The sequence below is a fragment of the Mobula birostris genome, chromosome 27 (assembly GCF_030028105.1).
Source record: "Mobula birostris isolate sMobBir1 chromosome 27, sMobBir1.hap1, whole genome shotgun sequence".
Taxonomy (NCBI): domain Eukaryota; kingdom Metazoa; phylum Chordata; class Chondrichthyes; order Myliobatiformes; family Myliobatidae; genus Mobula; species Mobula birostris.
Window position 1 is genome coordinate 39,697,612 of NC_092396.1, and position 26,620 is coordinate 39,724,231.

General features: G+C 43.6%; 1 protein-coding gene across 1 annotated transcript in view; it reads left to right on the forward strand.

Moving 5' to 3' along the window:
• Positions 1-26,620, forward strand: part of disp3 (dispatched RND transporter family member 3) — a 310,321-nt gene that overhangs the window by 172,410 nt on the left and 111,291 nt on the right. Inside the window, exons 7-8 of the mRNA XM_072244981.1 lie at positions 21,713-21,873; positions 23,102-23,263. Coding sequence (XP_072101082.1) covers positions 21,713-21,873; positions 23,102-23,263 — 323 coding nt within the window. The remainder of the gene's footprint in view (positions 1-21,712; positions 21,874-23,101; positions 23,264-26,620) is intronic.

Here is a 26,620-nt window from a genome sequence, read left to right on the forward strand (position 1 = left end):
TAATGAAAATTGAGCTTTTTGGCCATCAGACTAAATGCTATGTTTGGCACATCACCTAAAACACACCATCCCTACTGTGATGCTGCATCATGCTGTGGGGATGCTTCACTGCAGCAGGCCCTGGAAGGCTTGTGAAGGTAGAGGGTGAAATGAATGCAGCAAAACACAGGGAGTTCCTGGAGGAAAACCTGATGCCATCTGCAAGAGAATTGCATCTTGGGAGAAGATTTGTTTTCCAGCAAGACCCCAAGCATAAAGCCAAAGCTACACAAGAATGGCTTAAAAACAACAAAGTTAATGTCTGGGAGTGGCCAAGTCAGAATCCAGACCTCAATCCAATTGAGAATTTGTGGCTGGACTTGAAAAGGGCTGTTCACTCATGATCTCCATGCAATCTGACAGAGTTTGAGTAGCTTTGTAAAGAACAATGGGGGAAAATTGCAATGTCCAGATGTGCAAGTCTTTTAGAGACCGATTCACACAGACTCAAGGCTGTAACTGCTGCCAAAGTTGCATCTACTAAACACAAACTTGAAGGGGGTGAATACTTACGCAAGCAATTATTTTATGTTTTATATTTGTAATTAATTCAGATCACTTTATAGAGATTTGTTTCACTTTGACAAGAAACAGTCTTCTTCTGTTCATCAGTTTCAAAAAAGCCAAATTAAATCCTCTGTGATTCAATGTTGTAAAACAATAAAACATGAAAACTTCCAAGGTGGGGGGTAAATACTTTTTATAGGCACAACATATACTTTGATAATGAATTTACTTTGAACTTAAGGGAAATCAGTTAACATTTTGGTAATTCACTTCACAATTTAGTCTGCAGTTTTTGGTCAACATCAGAGACATGTTAGAGGTTCATCGACATTTAAAACAATTGGCAAAAATTAAATCAGATTTGTGAATTCCAGGGTATTTATTTATAAGTGTGGTTTGCAGAGATATGTCATATTTAAAGCCAAAATCCACATGCCTCATTCCAGCTGAGTTGATCTGAATTAATGTGGCTGTGTACTAAGCAAACTCATGAAGTGAATTAAAATACATGGCAAATATTGGGGAGGCTGGAGATCTGAAATTAAAACAGGGCCAGTCGCCAGTTGAAGCAAAGTGTATGGAGAATAGAACTAAAAAAAGCAGTCAGCCATTCGACCTTTCGTACCAGCTCTGCAGTTTTGTTGTATGGTAGCTGATCATTCACTTTAGCACAAATTTCTCCGCGCTAATCCTTTATCCCCTGAATCTCCCAATATCAAAACATCTATCCATCTCTGTCTTCAATACTTCCTGAGATTAAACCTGCACCATTCTCTTGTGTTGATGATTTCAAAGATTCACCACCCTCATATTCTCAACCCTGAATGACTCCAAGCCTGATTCTCCACACCATGGCCTGGGGAAACATCAATTCCACTTCTACTTTGTCAAGCCACATAAGGATTTTTTAAATTTCAATGCGATCATTTCTCATTCTTCTAAACTTTTGAGGTTAAACTGCCAGGTTGCTTTATTGTACTTCATTGACAAGCCTTCTGCTCAGGAATCAATCTGGTGAAACATCACTGTCTTTCCTCTGTCACAGGCATATCCTTCCTTAGGTAGAGAGACCAGACACAGTGCTCCAGGTGCAGTCACTTTATGTAGCTGTAGAAAGACATATCTTATACTCAAATCATTTTCAGTACAGGTCAATATACAGTGTGCATTCATTCGTAATAGCTTGCTGTATCCACATGTCAAGGTTCATTTATTTTATTCCTGCGAAAGGGCAAATAATGATGTGACACACAGTAGTTTTCAGACTATACTGTTCTGTTGTATATCATCCCCTCATGCGATACATACCTAGCTCTTATATGCTCAAGATATTGCGGATTCCTATCACAACAAGAGAAAATATGTAGATGCTGGGAATCAGCGGGCTAGGCAGCATCTATGGAAAAGAGTACATCTACGTTTCGGGCCGAGACCCTTCAGCAGGACTGGTAGTTTACAAGCCTGAAACATGTAGCTGAGCCAAGACTATCACAGCTCTGTTTGGTCCTGCTATCACCTATTGTTGACATGTTCTCCTCCAGTATTTCCATCTCAAGTCCAGCACACTGAGCTTACTTGTAGAGCCACTGCAGCAGCGGCTGAGCACAAAAGACTCTGGATCAAATGTACTGTACAACATGTGCAGTAATTTAAAATTAACACTCAAATCACAGTTTCCAATGTATTTATGGGATTATTTATTAGACTGAAATGATAATTTCTGTCCAAAGACTTTTACCAATACCAAAATAATTATTTTAAACCAGCATTAGTACGAAGAATATCTTATAAATGTGCTATTATCTTCAAAGGTTATAGATAACATGATAGCGTTGTGGTTAGCCCAATCACTTTACAGCACCAGCAATTACTGCCACTGTCTGTAAGGAATTGGTACATTTTCCTCGTGACCAAGTGGGTTTCCTCCAGGTACTCTGGTTTCCTCCCAAATTCCAAAGACATACAGTTAGGGTTAGTGTTAATAAGTTGTCAGCATGCTGTGTTGGTACTGGAAACTGGCCCCTAGCACAATCCTCACGGATTTGATTCGATGCGAACAACGCATTTCTTTGTATGCTTCAATGTTTCAAAGTACACACGACAAATAAAACTAATCTTTAAAAAAATAGATGGAGTTTCCTTCAAAGTTTAGGTTCTCGGTCATTTTCCCTGTTTTCCTACTAAAAAAAATCTACAATTTCTGTATAATCTGCTGCTCTGAAGCACTGGAGAGCACTTCAGAGCGATAAGACTTTCAGGTACTTAGTCTAGACAGTCTCCGTTGCCTCAGTACTACGCCAAAAGAGGCAAATTGATTTAGTGAACAAATAAATTAAATGTGTTTATGTTCTACATGCTATTATTCAATATCTGTCAATGGACAATTAAATATGATAGAGGTCTTTAAGAGGCTTTTAGATAGACACAGGAATGCAGAGAGAACACAGTGATATGGACCATGTGCAGGCAGTAGGGATTTGTTTATTTAGGCACCATAATATAATTAGTTTGGCACAACATCATAGGCCATAGAGCCTGTTCCTGTGTTATAATGTTCAATGCTCTTTGCTCTAAATGAACATTTTTAGCATCGAGGTGAATAACTTCATATTTATTAAGACTGTATGACATTTGTGTAAATGTGACTAGTTCTTAAATTGGTCTTGAAGTTATTCTTTAACAGATAACTAGGAATTTTTTTCTTCTATTCTGTAAAAGAGCAACTGACAAAATAAAGGGCAATTTGAAATATGCACTTCATGGCAGTTCAACTTAGCAAAATTGCAAAGAATAGAGAAAAACAGAGTTTGTCACTTGTTTTGATGAGATTTTCAGCACTTTCCAAACCACTCCCACGAACTACCTCCCAGCAATGATACAGTGCTGATAAAAAGTATTCAACCCCTTTGGAAGTTAAATGTTATGTTTGACCATCAGCCTGCAGCAGGCCCTGGAGGTAGGCTTGTGAAGGTAGAGGGTATAACGAATGCAGCAAAATTCTGCAGGAAAACCTGATGCAGTCTGCAAGAGAACTGCGACTTGGGAGAAGATATGTTTTCTATTAAGACAATGACCCCGAAGTATAAAGCTAAGGCTACACGTGAGTGGCTTAAAAACACCTAAGTTAATGTCCTGGAGTGGCCAAGTCAGAGTGCAGACCTCAATCCAATTGAGAATTTGTGGCTGGACTTGAAAAGGTTTTTCACTCATGATTCCCATGCAATATGTCAAAGCTTGAGCAGTTTTGTAAAGAACAATGGGGAAAAACTGCAGTGTCCAGAAGTGCAAAGCTGATAGAGACCTATCCACACAGACCCATCCACGCAGACCCAAGGCTGTAATTGCTGCCAAAGGTGCATCTACTAAATACTGACTTGAACAGGGTGAATACATGCAATCAATTATTTTGTCTTTTATATTTGTAATTGATTTAGCTTACTTTGTAGAAATCTGTTTTCATTTTGACACAAAAGAGTTTTTTTCTGTTGATCGGTGTAAAAAAGGCAAATTAAATCCACTGTGATTCAATGTGGTAAAACAATAAAACATGAAAACTTCCTTGAGGGGTGAACACATTTTAAAGGCATTGTACATCCCTTAATGAGATGTATCCAGCAATGAAGTAAGAAGCTTTATTTTTCGACCAGTGAAGGCAATAGTTAGAAATTCCAGAATGCCATGTATCAGTTGCTTGGATCTTCATGTATCATTTCTTCTCTCCGTAGAGGTCATATCAATGAGTAACACTTCACCTGACACAAATAACACTTCACAGAGTGAAACTTTACTCATATGAGTAAGATGTTCGGCCTCCTGGGTTCCATCAACATCATTAATAATGGATGCAAAAACAGATCCCTAAAACTGAACATTTGCCATGTTAGAAATTGCTGTTTAAAACGACCCTCGGTTTCGACTATTGCTTTTCTCATTTTTCTGTAAAGCTTGCAACCTCTCTAGTCCATTGAGCCAACACCATTACTACATGTTTATGCACGTGGGTGTCTATCATTACACATAAAATGCTGGAGGAGCTCAGCAGGTCAGGCTGCTTTGAAGAGAAATGAACAGAAGACATTTTAGTTCTCAGCCCAAAGTTGCTCAAGATTTCCAGCATCTGTAGAATCTCTTGTTTCTCTGTGTGTGTCTATCGTGCTGTTTAATGCTTAGAGGTTGATGCCTTTTGCGTCTAGCACTTCCTTAAACTATGGGAAAGCAGAGTCCACAGACTGTGTCCACTACAACCTATTAATTTAACAACTTTAATGTAATAAAGTGCCTTGATGTGCTCCTGTAGAATATAGATATTTACAAAAATCATGAAGAGCATAGACAAGGAGAACAGCCAAGGTTTTTACCCAGGGTTAGGGGAGCACAAAACCAGAGAGCATGTGTTTAAACTGAGGGGGGCAGGATTTAAAAGGGACCTGAGAGGCGTTTTTTTCACACTGACGGCGGTGTGTATGTGAAATGGGCTATCAGTGAAAGTGGCATAGACGGATAAAATTAGGACATTTAAATGACATTTGTACAAGTATATGGACGGATCAGGTTCAGAGTGATATGGGCCAAATATTGGCAAATAGGATTAGATTAGATGGGAATCTTGCTCGGCATGGATTAGTTGGGCCAAACTGCCTTTTTTCCATGAAAGACTCTAGTTCTAACACTTGTCATTAAGAGACGATTTAAACCACATAAAAAAATAATTAAACTCAACATCAAGTTAGGTTTGAGAAAGAAGTAAGTTTTAAGGATTATGTTGGAAAAAGAATTCCAGAGCTGAAGACTTAGAGAGCAGAATGCAAGGCCACCAGCAGAGGAGAGTTGGAAGAGGCAGAAATCTTGGAGAGTTGTGAGATACTGAGTTAGAATCAAGCTTTGAACTTAAGAATGAAAATTTTAAAACCAAGAATATATCTCTCTCTTCAATGTTAATGCTAGCCTGTGTAACTGAGTATATAAATAGAAATGTTAAACAAATGCAGAGAGATTTGAGTTCTTGTGCTTTTCAGCCACACATATCTCTTAACACCTTGGACTAAATCAGGCTGTGTCTGGCTCACCAGCGATTGCACTTTTCAGGCTGGATGCAGAGCAGTGATAGAGCAGAAAATGTAGCTTTGGAGGCTTCTGTTGAGGCAAGTACATATACGTCACCATATACAACCCTGAGATTCTGTAGTGCAGTAACAATAACAGGTTTAATGAAAGATTGCAACAACTCGGGTGTTCAACCAATACGCAGAAGACAACAAACTGTGAAAATACAAAAATAAATAAATAATAATAATAACAATGAATAAACAATAAATATCAAGAACATGAGATGAAGAGTACTTGAAAGTGAGTTTATTAGTTGTGGGAACATGTCAGTGACAGGGCAAGTGAAATTGAGTAAAGTTATTTCCTTTGGTTCAGGAGCCTGATGGCTGAGGGGTAATAACTGTTCCTGAACTTGGTCATTTGAATCCTGAGCTTCCTGTACTCTTTCCTGATGGCAGCAGCAAGAAGAGAGCATGTCCTGGGTGGTGGGGTCCCTGATAATGGATGCTGCTTTCCTGCAACAGCATTTCATTTAGATATGCTCTGTGGTGGGGATGGCTTTACCTGTGATAGACTGGTTTGTATCCAGTCCTGCTGAAGGGTCTCGGCCTGAAACATCAACTATACTCTTTTTCATGGATGCTGCCTGGCCTCCTGAGTTCGTCCTTTGCTTGGGTTGTATCCACTACTTCTTGTTTGTATCCACCACTCTTTGTTGGATTTTCCATTCAAGGTTGTTGATGTTCCCATACCAGACTGTGATGCAGCCAGTCACTATACTCTCCACTACACATCTAGACAAGTTTGTCGAAGTTTTAGATCTCATGTTGAATTTTTGCAAACGCCTAAGGAAGTAGCGGCAATACCATGCTTTATTCGTAATTGCACTTACGTGTCGGGACCGGGACAGGTCGTCCAAAATGGTACCACTGAGGAATTTAAATTTGCTGGCCCTGTCCATCACTGATCCTCCAATGATGACTGGCTCATGGGACGCCTGGTTTCCTGCTGCTGGAGTCAATAATCAGCTCCTTGCTCCTATCAGTCTTGCTGATATTGAGTGAGAGATTGTTGTTATAGCACCACTCAACCAGATTTTCCATCTCCCTCCAATATTCTGATTCATCACCACCTTTGGTTTGCCTTATGTCATCGGCAAACTTGAATATGGCATTGGAGCTGTGCTTATCCAGACAGTCATGTGCAAAGCGAGTAGGTCAGGGGGCAGAGCACGCAAGCTTGTGGTGCACCTGTGCTGACTGGGGTCTGCAAGTGAGGAAATCAAGGATCTGATTGCACAAGGAGGTATTACATAAGGTCTAGGAGATTATTGGTTAGTTCTGAGGGGATAATGGTATTGAATGCTGAGCTGTCTGTAGTCAATAAAGACCCACCCGGATGTATGCATCTTTGCTGTCCAGATGTTCCAGTGTTGAGTGAGGAGACAATGAGATGGCATCTGCTGTGGACTTGTTGCTCCACTAGGCAAATTGGAGTGGATCCAAGTTGCTTCTCAGGTGGACATTGATATGTTTCAATACCAATCTCTCGAAGCACTTCACCGCTGTGGATGTAAGTGCTACGGGACAATAGTCATTGAGGCAAATCACCACATTCTTCTTGGGCAATTAAATCCTGCTTGAAGCAGGTGTTCGCCTCAGACTGCTGAAGTGAGAGGTTAAAAGATCTTAGTGAACACTCCAGCCAGTTGTTCAGCGAAGGTCTTTATACTTGACCCCATACCCATTTATGCCAGATGATTTTCTTGGGTTCTCCTTCACGAAGGCTGTTCACACGTCGGCCTCAGAGACTAAAATCTTGGGATCATCATGGGCTGTGGGAGTTCATGATAGTTCCTCCGTGTTTTGATGGTCAAAGTGAGCATAGAAGCCATTGAGCTCAGCTGGAAGTGAAGCCCTGCTGTCGCCTATGTCACTTGATTTAACTTTATAAGAGGAGATAGTATTCAAGCCCTGTCACAACTGTCAAGCACCCTTTGTTGATTCAAGTTTAGTCTGGAATTGCCACTTCACCAGTGAGATGGCTTTCCAGAGATTGTACCTGGACCTCTTGTAACTTTCTTGGTCACCAGACTTGAATACCTCTGATGTGGCCCTCAGCAGATTGTTCATTCGGGGCTTCTGATTGGGAAGACTGAATAATTTTGTGGGAACTCCCTCGTCTACAGCCGTTTTAATAAATTCTATGACAACCATGGTGTATTCATTCAGTTCCACAGATGAGTCCCTGAATGCCGCCCTGTCCACTGACTGAAACAATCCTGCAGCACCTCCTCTGCCTCCCGTGACCACCGCTTTATTGTCCTAATCTCTGCAGCTTTGTGCTTTAACCCCTGCCTGTATGTAGGTAGGAGAAAGACAGCCAAGTGAACCAACTTATGGAAATGCGGTCTGGGCATGGAATGATAAGCATTCCTTCACTTAATATAGCAGCAGTCTAGTGTGTTAGGACCTCTGGTGCTACAGATTATACGCTGATGGTAATTGGGCAGGATTTTCTTCAAACAAGCCTGGATGAAGTCCCCAACCATGATTTGAAATGTGTTCATTGTTTGGAGATGGTATCATGCATTTGATTATAGTCGCTAGTCAGTCACTGGTGGTATGTAAACTGCAATCAGGATTCTGGAGGAGAAATCTCTTGGTAAATAGAATGGATGGCATTTGACTGTTTTGTGTTCAAGGTCAGGGGAACAGGAGTTTGATAAAACCCTCACATCAGAGCACTGCTAAAAGTTTATCATGAAACACACAATTCTACCTTTTGCCTTTTCTGAATCAGCAGTTTGGTCCACACAGAAAATTGAGAAGACTTCTGGTTTGAACACAGTATCTGGCATGCTGAGAGAAAGCCAAGTCTTGCTCAGATACAGAGTACAATAGTCCCTCATTTTCCTCCGATACTGCAATGTTGTCCTCAGGTCATCAATTTTGTTCTCCAGCTATTGCACATTTGCTAACAAGATATTGAATAGATGGAGCCCCATCCCTCTGAATTTCAGCCTGGCTTGGAGATGCCCCACCCCCCTTCCCGCCTTGCTTCTGGCCATGGTGATGAATCCTCGTCCTTTTAAAGTTGCTGCACTTGCTTGGTCCACCTTGACCTCCAGGTGATTGTGAAATCTGTAGATCATTAATTTGATTTAAAAGTACATTACTTAAAGGGAAATTACATGCTACAGATTGCAGGGAGAGTATTTTGAAAGAGGTATATTTAAAAGTATTGTCCGCAGCTCACAGAATGTCGCTGTGGTTCACCAGCACCATTGTGATATGGCACGATTCTCCCCTGACTTTTCTATCCTCTGTAAACTCTAGCGACTGATGTGCATAAAAATCCCAGGAGATCAGAAGTTTCTGAGATACTCAAACCATCATGATCAAAGTCACTTAGATCAAATTTCTTCCCCATTCTGATATTTGGTCTGAACAACAACCGAACCTTCTGGCCATGTCAGCATGCTTTTATGTATTGATTTGCTAGCGTGTGATTGGCTGATTATTTGCATTAATGAGCAGGTGTACAGGTGTACCCAACAAAGTGGCCGCTGAGTGTATATGTATTGCAAATGCCGTACTTTGAGCTGAGCAAATGAATTTAATATTGCATCAAAATTGTCAAATCCCTCTACTTCTGAAACATTTCTCAAAGCATGACTAGTATTTGATATAATAAGAGAGAGACACTTCAAAATGAAGAGCCCTACCAGCATGCCCATAACTACTTGAGATATCCAAAAGGGCTGTCCATTTCAAGGCTCAACCAGAAAAAATATAGATTTATATTAGTCAGAACTGTGTCAAAGAATCTTAATTTAATGCACCGAAGGAGCTCCAGAAGGGTGGAACTGTGCTGAGGCCTTGTGTTGATAGAGTAATTCAGACTGAATTATTTAATCTCTTTAAATGGATCCTTAGCCTTGCAGTACTAGTCTACTATAGACTTCCAATTCAGAGGCAAATGTGTTATTAATGACTGGAAATGACTGCTATTTAATTTCTTAACAGATAGTGTTGGCGCATGGCCAAGTGGTTAAGGTGTCGGTCTAATGGTCTGGTCCCTTGTTCAAGCCTCAGCTGAGGCAGCGTGTTGTCCCCTTGAGCAAGGCACTTAACCACACATTGCTCTGCGACGACACCGGTGCCAAACTGTATCGGCTCTAATGCCCTTCCCTTGGGCAACATCGGTGGCATGGAGAGGGGAGACTTGCAGCATGGGCAACTGCTGGTCTTCCATACAACCTTGCCCAGGCCTGCACCCTGGAAACCTTCCAAGGCACAAATCCATGGTCTCACGAGACTAACGGATGCCTATAAGATAGTGATGCACATTACTTTCTCATAATGCTTCAATGAACCTGCCATTCATTTCTTCAAAAACAATTATCAGCTAGCAATTGTTAGTATTGGTCTGTCCAGTTTTTGTATGGCGTATATCTTGTGGAACATGGAACAGTACAGCACAGTATGGTCTGGTCAGCTCACAATGGTGTGTCCACCTTTTAATCTACTCCACACTCAATCCAACCCTTCCTTCCAACATAGCTCATAGCCCTCCAATTTTTCCATCCATCTGCATATCTAAGAGTTTCTTAAATGACCTTAATGTATCAGCCTCTACCACCACTCCTGATAGTGTATTCCAAACACTTAGCACTCTCTGTGTTAAAAAAGCTCCCTCTGACATCTCCCCTAAATATTGCTCCACTCACCTTAAAAGATTCTGCTCTGGTAATCGCCATAGGTGCACTGGGATAAAGGCAAAGGCTGTCCTCTTGATTTTTGAAGGGGTAGACCTGAGCCTGTAGTGCCCGAGACACTGGTCACATGATGGGCCAACCTGATCAAAGGATTGACCCAGTTATGGGTGGAGAGAAGTGACCAGGGTATAAAACAATGAGCACACCGGTGATGCTTAGTTAGTTAGAAGGTTAGTTTGTGACTGATTGGAATGATGCGCTGCAGTTAAACGGGCTTAGGCATGTTTCCGAGTTAAGTACCACTTATTCTAACTTAGCAATGAAGTGTGTTGTCTGCAGCATTGCATGTGCAAGGCTTATTTCTATCGGAGCTGCGAACAATTCCTAAGTTTTGATACAACAATTGGCGTCATGAACAGGATCCGGTGAAATAAACTGTGCACTCAATGTTCAAGAGGAATAGAAAAGTCGAGTCGACTCCTGGAGAGTTCCATGTCCCAGGGTGGACATAGAACTCTAAGGACTTCGGAAGTCTGCCGATTTACTGGCAGCACATGGTGCCCCAGTGGACTGGTCAGACAGGCATGGAGCTGGGGCACCACAGGTCTCAGTGCTCCAGGCAGGCAGGTTCCCAGATAAAAAGGGTAGCCAGAGAGGAGCGTTCTGGTTTCTGGCTACGGCAGTAAGGGATCAGCAGGATGAGCTGAGGAAACTGAGGGAGGAGAATGAGAATTTAAAACAGAGAACACTATTTAAAACACTATTTGCACCAACTAGAGCAGGAAAGAGTAATACAGTGGCAGCAGGCCTGAATAGGGATCCCGACAGGATGAAAGCCTGGGCAGACGACTGGAATGTCACCTTTGAGCCTACTAAGTGCAAGGCGATGGTGATGTCTAGGAAGTGGAATCCATCTAACCCCAACCTGTATTTTGAGAACTGCAAGCTGGATTTAAAGAAGGAGCTAGTAATCCTTGGTGTTATTATTGACAGCAAGTTGATGTGGGATAAACACCTTTCCACTATTTCAAACAAGGCTGGACAAAGTCTTGGAGATCTGCAGAAAGTAGCATCCAACTAGACAAAGAGGGCAGAGCCACGACTTACAAAGCCCAGGTACGAAGTATCATGGAGCATGCCCGCATATCATGGATCAATGCCTCACAGAGTATCCTCAGCCAGCTTGACTCCATTCAAAGAAAGGCTCTCAGGAGTATAGGTGTAGATGAAGCCACAGCTCTTGAGAAGCTAGCCATCAGTAGCTTACACCACAGACGAAAGGTTGCTGCAGCTACTGTGCTATACAAAGTGCACACCAGCCTCAGCCCTGCAGACCTTCGCGCCATGCTGCCTTCATCTTATGAGAGATGGCGCACCACACGATCAAGTTTATCTATGCCTGCTCATGCTGCTTCTATGCCTGATGCGAGAGCCTACACACTGGATAGAAGCTTCCTTCACTGTACTATCAGAATTTGGAACAGCCTTCCAGATGCTGTGGTTGGGAACATCTGCAATGATGGGGTCCAAGCCTTCAAGAGGCAAGTGCACAAACACCTATCATCTCTGGGGGGGGGGGGGGGGGAGTCATATACTTCTTCATAAGCTATCATGAAGGGGAGCAGGATGGTATTGCTTGGTTGTTGGTACATAGGGTTAATACCTGACTTTCAAGAGCACTTGTGAGTTATGTTCCGGCTGGACTTAGCCCTTAAACTGCTGGAGAACAGTGCGGAAAGAATAGGTGCTGTTTTCTCCCCGTAGGGATTAGCTTTTAGTTCCAAGTGCTCCTGCCACGTTTTGTCACCCTGCAACCTTATCCTTCAATCTCTTTGAATTATGGAGGACAGCATGTGTATAAATGTCTCTCTCCAGCAGACTTCATCATGATCATCATGACTCCAGGATTTCCACTATTTTTTAATGTTTCTTAATTGTACATAGGATTTTTTTGTGTTCTATCGCTGGGCAGCAGTGAACCATCTGATTGGCCTATCAGAGTTCTCTTTGGGAACTAGTTGACTTGATCAACATTTCTGATCTGGCTATTATCTGGCACTTAATAAAAAAACAAGATACACCATGATGGGTGAATGCGCTATGTGCTCAGCAGAGGGCTGAGGTTTTAGAGGAGAGAAATGTGAATATGACCTGTGAATTAATCAAGACTAGGCAGGAGGAAGCGGCCCAGTGATCCCACTGGACCCCGGGCCCGGTAAAGGTGCGGGCCAGTCTTAAAGGGTGACGACCCGGATAGCTGGGACAGGAACGTATGGTATACCGACGAATCACGGGGGAAGCCCTTCACCACCACCATATTTGCCTTTCGCCCCCCAGCCTCCCGTGTTGCCCCACGACCCCAGACGAGACCCACCGCTGTCAGCTCTTAGGCGTTGAGCGCGAGCGTGGACGAGTCCCTGCCGCTCGACCCCCAGAAGCCAGTCAGCAGCGAGGAAGGCGACCCGGGAGGGACGACCAGTGGAGCTAGTCTGCCCAGGCGGATGCTCCCCGTCCCGCAGAATACCGTGCCGTGATTGCCCAGCCCTGCAGATCTAGGGATCTCCACTGTTTAGCGGATTGGCATTGCCAGAGGCTAGGGGCCGCTCGAGGCTTGGCTGCTCCGGTCCTGGGTTCATGGTGTGGATGCAGGCATGCTGGGCAGCCTCGTCCACCACCACGGGGTGAACAACAACATGTAGGATGGTCGGGGCCAGGGCCACCAGTCCTTATGAAGGACATCCGGAGAGCTGACTTCCCATGGGCGAGCACGGAGTGGTTCACACCCGAGGAGGACCGTCCCGACAACGCTGGGGGTGGAGAGGTCCCGGAGCTTCAGCTGCCCCCCCCCCCCGACATTGCGCAGTATCCTCCTTCCCCTACTGGGTCCTGCCACCAGCCGTCTGATCTGTAATTCCCCAAACTTGTTAGCGGGGCTGGAAGATGTTCACCTTCAGAGAGCGCGGGTTCGGAAGGTCGAAGCGCGGAGGAATGACTGACCCGCGTAAGGAAATGACTTTAGTCCTTCTCCAAGCAGAGGTGCTGAAGGAGGAGCTGGGCAGTATCCCGACGTCCGCGACGTACGCAAGAGGACAAGTGCGGCAGAGGGAAGACGGGGCAGAGGGGCGATCAGACCATCGGCCAGACACACCGAGCCCACTCTACCCCTCGCTGGAAACGTCGGGAGGAAGGGGTCCCAGGATGCGGGGGATGGGTTTCATCCCCCACCCCACCCCCCCTGTCTGGAGGGGTGTGGCCAGGTCTCCCGGCGTATGTATGCGGCAACCTTGTCCCGACCGGGAGACCTGAGACTGTATGTACTGGTGGCAGTTCATTAGGGCAAGGGAAACCTGCAGCCATGGTTAGCGCTTGTAGATACCAGTGCTGATGCCATCATTATTCTGGGGGAGACAGGGAAAATGGAGAGCTGGAAAGTAATGGTAGAGGGTCTGGGTGGTGCGAACACTCCTGCTAGGGTGGACACGGTTCTATCGACAATGGTCCCCTGTTTTCAGTAACTGTTTTGGTAAACCCATCTCCGGAGTGTATCCTGGGGATGAATGGGTTAAGAAGAGGACGATCATTGCATACAAGCAGGGGCCCGTTTACTTTTGGGGTTTGTAAAGCCACAATTATGGTCGGCAAGGCCAGATGACACCCTGTTGTAATACCCTGCACCCGCGGAGGTAGTGAACACCAAGCAGTACCGAATACTGGGAGGCACCGCAGAAATTAGCAAGACTGTGGAGGCATTCCTCTGGTACGGCGTGATACACCTGGCTACCTCCCCCTTTGACAGTCCGTAAACCAGATGGCTCGTGGAGGACGATCATCGACTAGAATCAGCTGAACCGGCCTCAGCGGTACCCGATGTCGTCACCGTGGTTGAGGGCATCGGGGGAAGGGAAGGCAAGCGCTGGTGTGCGATTGTGGACATGGGAAAGAAACATCTTCCTCTCTATCTCACTGAGCCAGAAGTCGCAGGACCAGTATGCATGTACCTGGGAAGGCAGGTTTGGCTCAGGGATATACACACACTACGCTCTGCCATGGGATCATCGCCAAGGACCTGGACAGCACGCCCTGGAGCCCTAACGTCTCTTTATCCCACTACATTGACGACATTATGCTGTAAGGAACGGACAGAAAATAGGTGGCACAGGCCCTGCACTTACTATGCAACCGCCTAAGAGACAGAGGATGTTGCCTTAATCCAGCCAAGATACAAGGCTCCAGCCAGAATGTTGTTTTCCTGGGTATCCGATGGCATGCTGGACATCGTGAGATCCCAGAAAAAGCAGAAGATGCTGAATACTTCAGTCCCTACCAGCAAGGAAGAAACACGGCGATTTGTTGGACTCCTTGGCCACTGGAGGCTGCACATTCCCCACTGCAGCCCCTCTACCGAGTATGGAGGAAGGAAGCAAACTTCCAGCAAGGAATTCGATGCAGCCAGGCTCACTGTGGAGCAAGCCCTTCCTGTGGCCTCCTGACAGCAAGGTGCCCCGACACTGTGGCAGAATGGAGCCTCTGACAGATGATGAAGGAAAAGCGAGTCCCCATTGGCTTCTGAACTAAGACCTTGCCAGATGCACCCATCAGATACATTCCGTTTGAATGACAAGTGCCTGCTTGTTACTGGGCATTGATATCAACAGAACACCAGTTGGAAGCCTCTCCAGTTACCCTCAGGCCCCACCTGCCCATTATACAGTGGGTGAAGTTACAGAACACCACGCACAAGGTGGGCCATGCCCAGCGCTGCTCGATTGTCAAGTGGAAGTGGTACATCGCGGACCGTGTGAAGAAGGGGCCAGATTGTGTCAGTCTATTGCCCATTATGAGCAGGCGATGGAGCTTCCTCAAGTTGGATGCTATCTTGCACAGGAGGCCCTCCCTCAGTCCCCAGTCTCTTGGGGATGCCTGTATGATGAGCTGATTGAAGATAAAAAGAAAGAGGCTTGGTTTACTGACGGGTCCAGATGGAAGAATGAAAAGCTCGAGGCTGTCACGCTGCCTCTGAAAGTCCCCATCCGTCTGTACACAGGCTCCTGGGCTGTTGTGAATGGTTACGGCCATTTGGATGACCTCATGGCACCAACAGGACTGGAACATCCATGGCCACCCATTATGAGGCAAGCCCCACTGGAAACACATCTGGCAACAGGCTCAGCTGCAGACCATTCCCTTCTACCATCTGGATGCCCACACTTCCAGGAAGGATGAGGATTCCATTCACAATGCCGCTGCGCAGGCATGAGTCTCACTACTGCACAGCACGAGTGCTTGATGGACTGGGGGCATCCGAAGACTGGCCACCTAGGGGTGGAGGCATGCAGGAAATGGGCCGAAGCAAGAGGGGTAACACTATCCTGTGATGAGTCGAAGATGGTGATAAATCAGTGCGAGAAGTGCCAGACAGTAAAGCCCTGTAATTTCCCCTTGAGACCAAGAGGGGCAATCTGACATGGAAGTGGCACCAGACAGGTTTGGCAGATTGACTGCATTGACCTGCTGCCACAGAATAATAATAAGCTCAGCTTGACTGCTGTGGACACGTACTCAGGGGTACTCTCTGCATTTCCCTGCAGCTGTGCAGACCAAGGAAGCACCAGAAAAGGGCTGCAGCAGCTATCATCAATGTATGGAGCACCTCGGGAGATACAGTCAGATAATGGATCTCACTTCTCCGGATCACAAGTCTGCAGATTCCAGTATATTATGGGTCTTCCATATTCCCTACTACCCCCAGGCATCAGGACTTCTGAGGCAGCAACTAAGACTACTGATGCCGACCCACACGTTGCAGGGGTGGTTAGGAGTATTGCAGCAGGCTGTGGATAATTTAAATGCCCAACCCTCTAAATACAGAGGCACAGCAATATCTAGACACCCAACCATTGCCGACAACCCAAGGGGGGACGAGATAACTTTACTAAGGGAGGACTCAGGGAAGGTATGGGTTAATGTCCCCCATAAAGGGCCATGGAAAGGAGAGGTGGTGGCCTGTGAACCTGGTAACACACGATGGGTAGCGGTAGAGGGGGAATCAGGGCTAATGTGCTTGAACACCCAACGGCTGACAAAATGAGAGTGATTGTATGTGATTGCTCCACGGGGAGGGGGGATGAAGCTGGTATTTCTGGTGGTCGGCTGCATGGATGCCTCTGCCTACATCATTGAAGCTCCAATCTGAATCTCCTTCCTCTCCCTCTGTTTTGAGTACGCCAGCCACCTAAACCCATCTGTCTGTTGGGTCTGTACACTGGGGATTCACTGTGGCGAAGGAGGGGTTCCACTCTGGGCCATACCCCCGAATGAGATTGAACAGTTGTATGTATGGGCCTTCTCTAATAAGACTGGGAGAAGTGTAGCCAGGGCCTGTGCCCATCCCACTGACTGTGGGTGTCACTCTTTTCATTGCCCCTGCACCCTAATGCCATGAGCGATTTAAGTCAAACAGCCCTGGCAGTACACAGACAGCAGCAAGCAGAGGCTACCTGCTGCTGTGATCATGAAGGGAAGGGCCCTTTATCAGTAATAGCTCATGTACTCGTTACACCATGGCAGATCCCTCTGCTCCGGTCAATGGTACCTACTGGGTATGTGGAGGGAAAGCATACCCCTGGCTTCCTGGAATGCCAGGCGACTTGTGGGCCTCATGGCCAGATCCTAAACCCTGGAGAGGGTGCTGTTATCTGGTGTATGTAGTACCTCACATGCCGCATCTCAAAGACCTGAGGATCACCCCCACCTGACCCAAGCTAAAAGAGCTACCACCGAGGCGGAAAGGTTTTGGATGATAGACTTCCCGGTCTATGGAGTGGTGACAGAGGGCTGATTGATATGGCCTCGGCCAGTAGAAGCTCTTGCAAATAGGATCTCCACTGCCTTTAGTGAGGTTAAAGAAGCTCTCACAGAGCTCTCGGCAGAATTAGTAGTTGTCCGGACAGTAGCCCTGCAGAACTGGATGGCCATAGATGTCACCATGGCCGAGAAAGTGGGTACATGTGCATTGATTGGTCAAGTGTGCTGTACCTAGATTCCCAACAGCTCTGATATTATCATGAACCTAGCGAGCCATATTTAAAGGACAGTGGAAAAGATTCACGAGGTCAGGGAAAGATACCATGATTATTACACTCCTGGGGGTTGGTGGCCCTTTGGAGCAACTGGTGGTCCACTATGATACGTTGGGGTCCGACAATAGGGATAATAATACAGGCTTTTATATTTCTGTGCTGTCGATGTATGCTAATGAGTAAATTGTGGGGGTTCTACTGACTTATGTAATGATGTAAAGTATAATGTGGGGATGCGCGGGGATGTCTTCGATTGTGAGTGCCCTCTGGCCGTGGGGCGGAATGTAGTAGGAATCCTAAAATGTCAGCCGGAGAGTGCAAGGAACAATTGCTGGGATCAAATGTGTGATGTGCTGGGGAAGTGTGACCTGGGTGCTAGGTGGCCAAGGTATTGTCTTTGCAGACCTGAGTCTGTAGTGCCCGAGGCGATGGTCACGATGGGTCGACCTGGACAAAGGGTCGACCCAGGCAGGGTTGGGGAGAGTGACCAGGGTATAAAAAAATGAGCACACCTGTGGTGAGGTCTTTTGGATTTGGGCTCACCACAGGTTAGGTCGTGACTGACTCTGTGGACCGATTGGAACGGGACACTGCAGTTAAACGGACTTAGGCACGTTTCCAAGATAAGTACCACTTGTTGTAACTTATGTGTTATGTGTAGCATTGTGCGTACAATGCTTATTTCTATCAGATCTGCGAACAGTCCTTACCTTTTGGCACAATGCACCACAATCTCCTTGTCTTGAGCAAATACAATAAATTTCTCTTCTATTCTATGCCTCCTATAATCTCGTAATGTCTATCAAGTCAGTTCTCATCTTCCATTGTTTCAGAAAGAAAAGCCCTTGCTCACTCAGATTTTCTTCATAAATCATGTTCTCTAATCCAGACAGCATCCTGGTAAATCTCCTTTGCACCCTCTCTACAGCGTTCATGTCCATCCTATAATGAGGCGACTAGAACTGAGCACAATACAATGCAACACACATCAAAGTTGCTGGTGAACGCAGCAGGCCAGGCAGCATCTCTAGGAAGAGGTGCAGTCGACGTTTCAGGCTGAGACCCTTCGTCAGGACAATACAATGCAATAGAGTCAATAGAATATAAGACATATTGTCCCACAAGTCATTTAGGGGTTAAAATTTTCTAAAGATGACCGAAACACACCAGTACAGAAATAAATCCATTAACTTGAGTTAAGTGAGTTTAGCATGTTTCCTTTCACGACTATGTAATAGGAAGTATCTGCTTAAAGTCTTTAAACTAGATTGCATACAAGCAAAACAGGCACTCTCCAAATTACTTGTAATCAATATTTAGGAGATCATCTTGCCATCCATTTGTAGAAAGAGCAAAATAGTTCTGTCTGAAAGAAATGAATCTGCATTGCCTTCTACTTATCAAAATGGTGTATGTTTCTGAAGATTCTAACGGAAAAATATGCATGTTGACTGCATTTTTTTCTTCATTGAGAAATACTGCTTTTCATTGTGCTTTGAATAAATGGCTTTCAATGTCAGTAAAAGAGGAACAGCATGGGTGTGGATTGTATATTCACTCTGGTTGCTAAGATCATAAAATCCCTAGTGATGAATTCCTTGCAGATTTTCTCGTCCAATACCCATGGAGATGGGAATCCAATCTCTGCCAATAAAGAACTCTATAAATCAATAGTCACTGATAGATTGCAGCTGTAGCAGTGATGAAACTGTATCTTAACCTGTCCTTCTGTGCAGTCTGGTTATCTTCCCCTCTGACAGGAAATTGTTTGCATCAAGGACAAACCTATCTCAATAAAAAAAAGATTTCTGTTGGCACAAAAGGCTAGCAACTATGGTGGCATCTAAGAGGGGGAAAGACAGGTTACCACTGCAGGCAGAAGCCCTGCAATGCAATTTAAAGTCTTTTTAATTCCCATGTTCCAAGAAAAATTGGAGCTGTAGTGAGCAGATTATAGGGAACGCATCAGATATTCAAAAGTTCAGTTTATAAACTTAGCAAAATGGAAAATAGAAATGGAGTATATAATAGAGAATTAATATAACAGGTAATTTGTAAGTTTTTTAGGCAATAATATTCCATATTTTGATGTTGCAACAATGTGAAATATAAGACTTATGTGTGTGCAGTGATCATCTAGCAGCATTATTTCACAGAAAGCAAATTAGTAATCTAGAGGAGAAAGGTTTTTTGCTTGAAGTGGGTTTAATACTTGCACAGCAGTTTAAACTTTGTCAGTTCTTCTCTTTCCCTTATGTCCACGGTTGTATTGTTCTTAGGAAATTAGGACATTCTGATAGGTGATGACATCAGACAAGGGAATACTCATGTTCTTACCCACTAAGCAAATGATTGTAGATAGGAGAATCGGATAAAAATATAATTGTCTCAAGAGTGTTTTAAGTACTTTTTATTCTTTCCTCCATTAATTGTTTAAAAAAATCACAAATTGTCATTTATTTCTAGTTTTGTGGTTTGGTTTTCTGTCACTGCTGTAACCTTTAGTAAATAATTACTGCATCCTGGGATTTCAATCATTGCCTGCATAGTTAGAAATTCCCTTCATGGATGTTTGCATTTCTTAAGGAAAATACCAATATAAGAATATAGCTTTGAATAACATAGCAGCAATCTTTTATGTTCATCTTAGATATAATACTGATATTGGAAGCAACCTTTTACTGATTCCTTTAAATAGGAGTTAGAGAAACCCATGGGACTGGTAGGCTTTGGGATCTGACAGGGGTTTTCAAGACTCTCGTCAGCTTTCTATTTTCCATTCATCAGGATACACACAGGAGTGCAGTACCAAAATATTCCTATTTTGTCTGCAACAGTAAGCAATTCCTATTTTGTATGTTTCAACAGCAATAATGGTATTTACAATACTATTGCTGTTTTAACAATAAACACGCATTTGGTATACTAGTTACTGAATTTTAGTCAGCTATGAAATTTACTAGTACATAGACAGTCTCCTGGACAGACCAAGGACCATTAACATGAAGACTTGGACTTGTAGGTTGTATGCTGCTCCACCAGAATTTGCCAACTGTACCCATTGTTTTAATGGAAGAAATATCCAAGCCCTGGCACTTCCCCTGCAATCACACCACCATCAAATGACCTGAACAGTCCTTCCAGGTGAGGCAAAGCTTCACATGCGTCTCCTCCAACCTTGTCCACTGTATTTGCTGCTCCCAGTATGGCTTATTCTACATCAAGTGCCAATCAAGCATCTTGCGGCGCTCCCACAATCACTCCACAGTGGTCATCCCAAGCTCGCAGTTGCAGATCATTTCAACTCCGGTCCTCATTCCCGCACAGACCTGCCTATGTTTCACCTTCTCTACTATCAGGATGAAGCCCGATGCAAACTAGAGAATCAACTTACATTCCATCTGGGCAGTATACAACCCAATAACATGAATATTAAGTTTCCCATTTTAAGAACACCACTGTTTTTTTTTTAAACTCTGCTTCTCCCACCCTTCTCCTGATCACCCAGTACTCCCACGTTTGTTCCCCTCCCCATCTTTGTCCCTGTCCTCCTCCTGCATCCACCAACTTCACACACAAGATTACACCCACCCCATCTCCCATTTAGTTTCACTGTTGTTCACTCTCCCTACTCCTCAAATGGTTCCCAAATCCCACAGTTCCTGCTTTTCTCCATCCAGCAGCCATCCCTCATCTCCCCAATCTTACTGTATCTGATATTTTTCCTTTTCCCTCACATTTTGACTGCCTCAGTCTCCCTACTCCACCCTCACTCGCCTCCTCTACCTGGCATTATCTGCCTGTAATCTTACACCCCTCCTCAGGTCACCAATCACCTCGGTGCTCTTCCTTCCCATTCCACTTCTTCCCCCTTTGCTGGCCGTCTTGCCTCTCTACACTCAGTCCTGCTGCAGGGTTTCAGCCCGAAACATTGACAATTTCTCTCCTGCTACTGATGCTGCTCCATTGCTGCAAACTTCTCCACTACAAGCAGCATGACCATGAGGAATTCAACTATAAACCGTATTTGCTGCAAGGGCTATCCTTGTGTGCCGTGATCCAGCAACTATTCTGTAGGTAAATCCAGCAGCCATTCGTCAACCACACTGCTCATTGCGTCTCTGCGTCTGCACCAAACTCTGAGTGGTGCTGGAGAATTTCCAGGTAAATCTCATCATGAAAGTGGAAGATCTGTCCATGCAACAGAGATCTGTGTTCGTTTGCTGGTCTGAACTAACTTATGTATTATTTTAAGTGGGAATATAAATATAATACCCTCGGAGTTTAGCGGGATACATTTATTACTAAACTTCTGTTTCAGCTGCCAGCATAAGTGTAAAAGGGAAAACAGCAACTTTACACAAGATTCAGCAGAGAGTGATGATTCACTTCTAGTCACAGAACGAGATTCAGTGTTGATTGGCGGGACCCTCCAGTACCTGGATGATGACATTCCTCTGCTTTCAGTTGAGGAAGAAGCAGGTGAAAAAGCTGACGATATGTTTCTTTTACTCCTTAATACAAATTTTAATGAGTTAATAAATGTTATTATGTGCAAGAATATGATAAAGATATGGCATCATCCAACATCAAACCTTACTCAAGTGGTACATTTAGTGAAGTTTTTTTGGGTGTGGTGATGGTTCATGTCTGCAGATCCAGCAGTTATCCTTTGTCCCTATGGTCCATGACTCCCAAGGCGATGACTAGCTATTTAACCTTGGCGGGGAGTATTTTGATCCTGTTAGTTAATGATAATATGACAACCATCTTCACCTTTAACTAGTAGGATAAAAATACCCCCCACCTAGCTTGGTAGAACTCTGTTGTTTCTGTATTACAGCATTTTAAATTCCCTGGAGATATTTTAAGAAAATAAAGAATCAGATCATTGTTACTTTCCAGAATCCTTTGTTAAGATGTTAGGGTCCCTTATTCCCACCTGTATCCAGGCCAATGGCAAGATTTCAGCAACATAGCTCTTTTTGGAATCCTGGCCAATGGGTATTAAATATATTTCAAACGGCACTTCAAGGAGGAAATATATTAGGCAGACCTGTTTATTTTGCTAAGTTAGAAAAATCGTACATCATTTCAGGTTGGCACTTCAGTGCAGCAATTGGTGCTACTGTCTCACAGCTCCAAGTGCCAAGGTTTGATCCTGACCTTGGGCGCTGTCTTTATGGACATCGCACGTTCTCTCAGTGACTGTGTGGATCTCTGCCAGTCGCTACAGTTCAGAACCAGAATCAAGTTTATTCTCAATGTCTTATGTGATGTGAATTTTGTTTGGCGGCAGCAGTATGGTGGTGTTTCCACATCTCAAATATGTGCTTGTAAGGTAATAGGCTGATTACTGGCAAAAAGAATCAAAGTGAAATTGATGGGTGTGTGTGTGAAAGAGAACATGTTGCAGGACTAGAGGGAAGTAAAGACAGGGAGAACAAGACTGATGGTAATTATACCTCTGAGAGATAGCATGACTAAGAGGCTTGCTCTGTATGTTTGTAACATTTGCAGTATACTGAGTATCCATGCTGAAGGGCCACATTGCAAAATCATTCACAGGAAAGATTTTTCACTTCAATAAGCTTATTTGCATTCTTCTTAATTGCTTACAAGTGAATATTTTGTTTGCTTAAATAAAGGCAATTTGGAAATCAATCTCTAACGAAGACAAAGATATAAAAAGATGTTTTTTTTTCTAAAGCCTCTTTGGACAATGGAGACGTACCTTTGGTTTCAGTGGCACCCGAGCTTTCGCCACCCGAAGATGGGATACACCGTCCGGGACAGCTGATCACATGGATACAGGATGCACTTTACTATTTCGTTGCACGCCCTGCGGTAAAGTGTAAATGGATAATTTTAGGTAAGAAGTACACGCTTTACTGTTGATCTGCAGGTGGATTTTGAGGTTTAATGTTTATCTCATACGTTGGAGAAATTATATCCAATGGATCAGCAATAATTCTTTTAAATATATAATTATATGAACACTGAAAAGATTTACATTTAAAAAGCCTACCTCAGCCTAAAGATGTCTCAAAAGGCTTTATAGCCAAAGTACTGCCCTTTACAATGTGTGTTGCAGTGGAGTGTCAGTCTTGATATTGTGTTCAGTCTCTAGAGTGGGATTGATCAAAGGCAAGATTGCTACCATTGACCCAGAGCTGACACTCCAAGGAGAGCATATTAACCAAGAGACGCAAGTGAGAAGTTTTTCAGTAGAAATCATGAACCATTGAAAACAATCCAGCAATGAACATAAAACAATGATTATTGTTTCCTCTGTCCAACTTGTAAATAGCTCCACCTTCCTATTTTCCATGCAGTTTTAAATTAACAGGTTCTCAGAAAAAAATCATCAAGGCTTTGCATTCTCAAGTTGTGTTGTAATTTGTTGCTGTTAATGCACAGTACAGCCTGGGATATAAGCAGAGGAACATTAATGATGAGAATGGAAATCACAATCAGCAGCTGAGTTTCCATTCCATCTTTACAGCATTCAGTTCATAGCATTTTGTTGGGGCTTTTACTATTTCTGTTTTGATCATCTGAAAATAAGAATAGTTGAGCTTAATGCATGCTGTGCACAGCATGTGTAGAAATTGATTCTTCCATTATTTCTGTATTCTTCAGTTCAATCAACCTCTCTACAGCTATTTGATTGATGTTTTTTTTTATTGTGAACTTCATTTCATTTCAGTATTTTGACTTTTAGGGAAAATCACTTATCCTGCCTTCTTGAAGCAGCACTTGAAGGGTGTGCAGATTGGAGATAGACCAACACCAAACCCGAGAGTAAATCAGAAGTGGATTAATCAGTTTCTCCTTGAATTTTGTGTATACAATGAACACCGTTTCTCTTTTTTTCCATCTATAATGGATTTTACACATGGCTGAAAGCAATTCATTGGCGATTGGACAATTGCTTGAGAATCGATTGAATCTCATTTGACTCATTCAGGAATTGATCCAATTTGCACCTTTTTGCTCTCTCAATTATACAAATACTCTCCACTGAAAGACCTTTCAGAGACCTATGTTATTCTGAAATGATTCTTAACTCTGATTTTTCATATTGTTCAAGTTCTTCTCCACTTTAAATCAAAGGTTAATGACTAATTTCAAGGGAGTATGCAAGGTAAAAAAAAGCCTCAGGTCGTTGAAAAGTTGATGAGGCCAAGAATAAAATGAAGTTTGCCAGGTTAAGTAGAGATGTTTAAGTCATTGCATTTGATATTGCATATGCCAAAATCCATCTGTTTAATGAATTGTCATTGAATACTGAATACTTGTGTTTGAGCTGATTAAAAATGTGTGTTAGATCTGAGTCTTACTCTACAATTAAACTTGAACTTGAAGTTAAGAAGTTCAGATATGGATTATTTAAGGCAAAGTAGTGGAATTGATAGCCAAGCTAATGACATTGTGAGTCTTGTATTATGAGAGAATGAACTAACACTACTGCAGTCTTCAATGCACTGAACAATTCATAACCCAGTCATCAATGAGTCTGGGTCTGTCCCATTCAAGAGTGGTTTGAAAGAGCACTTATCGCTTTTGTTTCCTGAATTCTGCAGTCATCCCACCTACTCCTAGCCCATTCTAAGGTACTGTTCCCCTTGACCTCGTCTTTCAGGCCAACTGCCTCTGCATTCAATGGACCAAAGTCCATAAATTTGTCCACTTACCACAGTAGTTCAAAAGACACAAGTTTGCATCCCTCCACACCTCTGTGGAATGCTCTTTCATTTCCATCAATGTTCCCCTTCCCTACATATTTCCACATGCAATAAGAAGAGAAGTACTCCTGCCCTCTTACCCTGTTCTTTCTCATAATCCAAACCTAAATGTTCCTTCCAATTCACTTGGACATGTTTCAGGTTCATTGCACTAAGAGTTGATGATACAGTTACCTCTAAATTGGAGAAACCATAAACGTGAAGATCGCCTTACGGGAAACTTCCATTCCATCTGCAAGAGTGTTTCTGAGCTTCCATTTGCCTGTCACTTTAATTTTCCACCCCACTTCCATGCTGACCAAACTGTCTTTGGTGTCTATACTGTTTCAGCAAATTCCATCTTAAACCCAAAAACAGCACCAAATCTTCCATTCAGATGCATTGCAGCTCTCAGGATTCAATACTGAATTCAACACTGTCAAATAACCAACCTTTCCTGATTGAGTCAGAACTGGCAAACTCTGTGAAAAGTCGTCAGTCTGTAATATTAGTGATTTTATCCCTTCCCATAGATGTTATTGATCTGCTGAGGATTTATTTATTTAGTTCAGGTTTCCAGCAACTGTTGTCTTCTATATTCAAAGATTCAAAGTGCATTTATTGTCGAAATATGTATGCAGTATACAACCCAGAGATTCATCTTCCCCACAGATGGCCTTGAAGCAAAGAAATGCATAGAACCTGCAAAACGGCCATCCAAAAAAAAATGAGTGAAGAACACCAAATATAAATCACAAAAAAAGGACAAGTCCAGGCATTATTCAGCTCAGCTCAGTGTTCACTACCTGCAGGCTGTCCCAATTCAACGTCGTCCAAAACAGCAACAGAGCAAGGAACGACCAGAAACCAGAAAAACATAATCCACAAACCACAGACCCAGAAATTTGGTACTATCCTCCAACAACACTGAGGGAGAGAGAGACCATTTGAACATAGGAACTTTCCTTTGGGAGCAACGAGCAAAGAGAGAAAGAAACCATCAGACACAGATACCTTCCTCTGGTGGCAGTGAGTGAGAGGCTGATAGACAGGGCTGAACACTCGCTCACCTTCCACACTCGCCTCGATGTTTCCTCTTTCTTGTATCTCTATGCATCTGCCTCTGGGTACATCACCTATTATGTACAGATATATCTCTCTCCTGGGTGATTAACAAAAGTGTTTGTCTCACCTGGACTGCCTTCGCCTGACCTCTCATCAACTTTTTCCTTGTTATTTCCAGCCCTCTATGCAGCCCAAGTATATCCAGGCTTGTTTTCTCAATTCTTTTTTTTGTTGTTGTGGTGAAGGGTACCTCTGTTGTTCTCTGCACAGATGCTGCCGGGCCTGAGTATTTTTATCATTATCTTTTCTCACGTGTTAACGTGGAAGTTTCTTGCATTTGTTTCAGCACAGGACCTGGGAAATATTGGTCTGCAACTGAGCTCAATTGTCAGAAGGAGCAATCAGCTAAAAGAATCGGCCTACAGGCAAGAAAACCA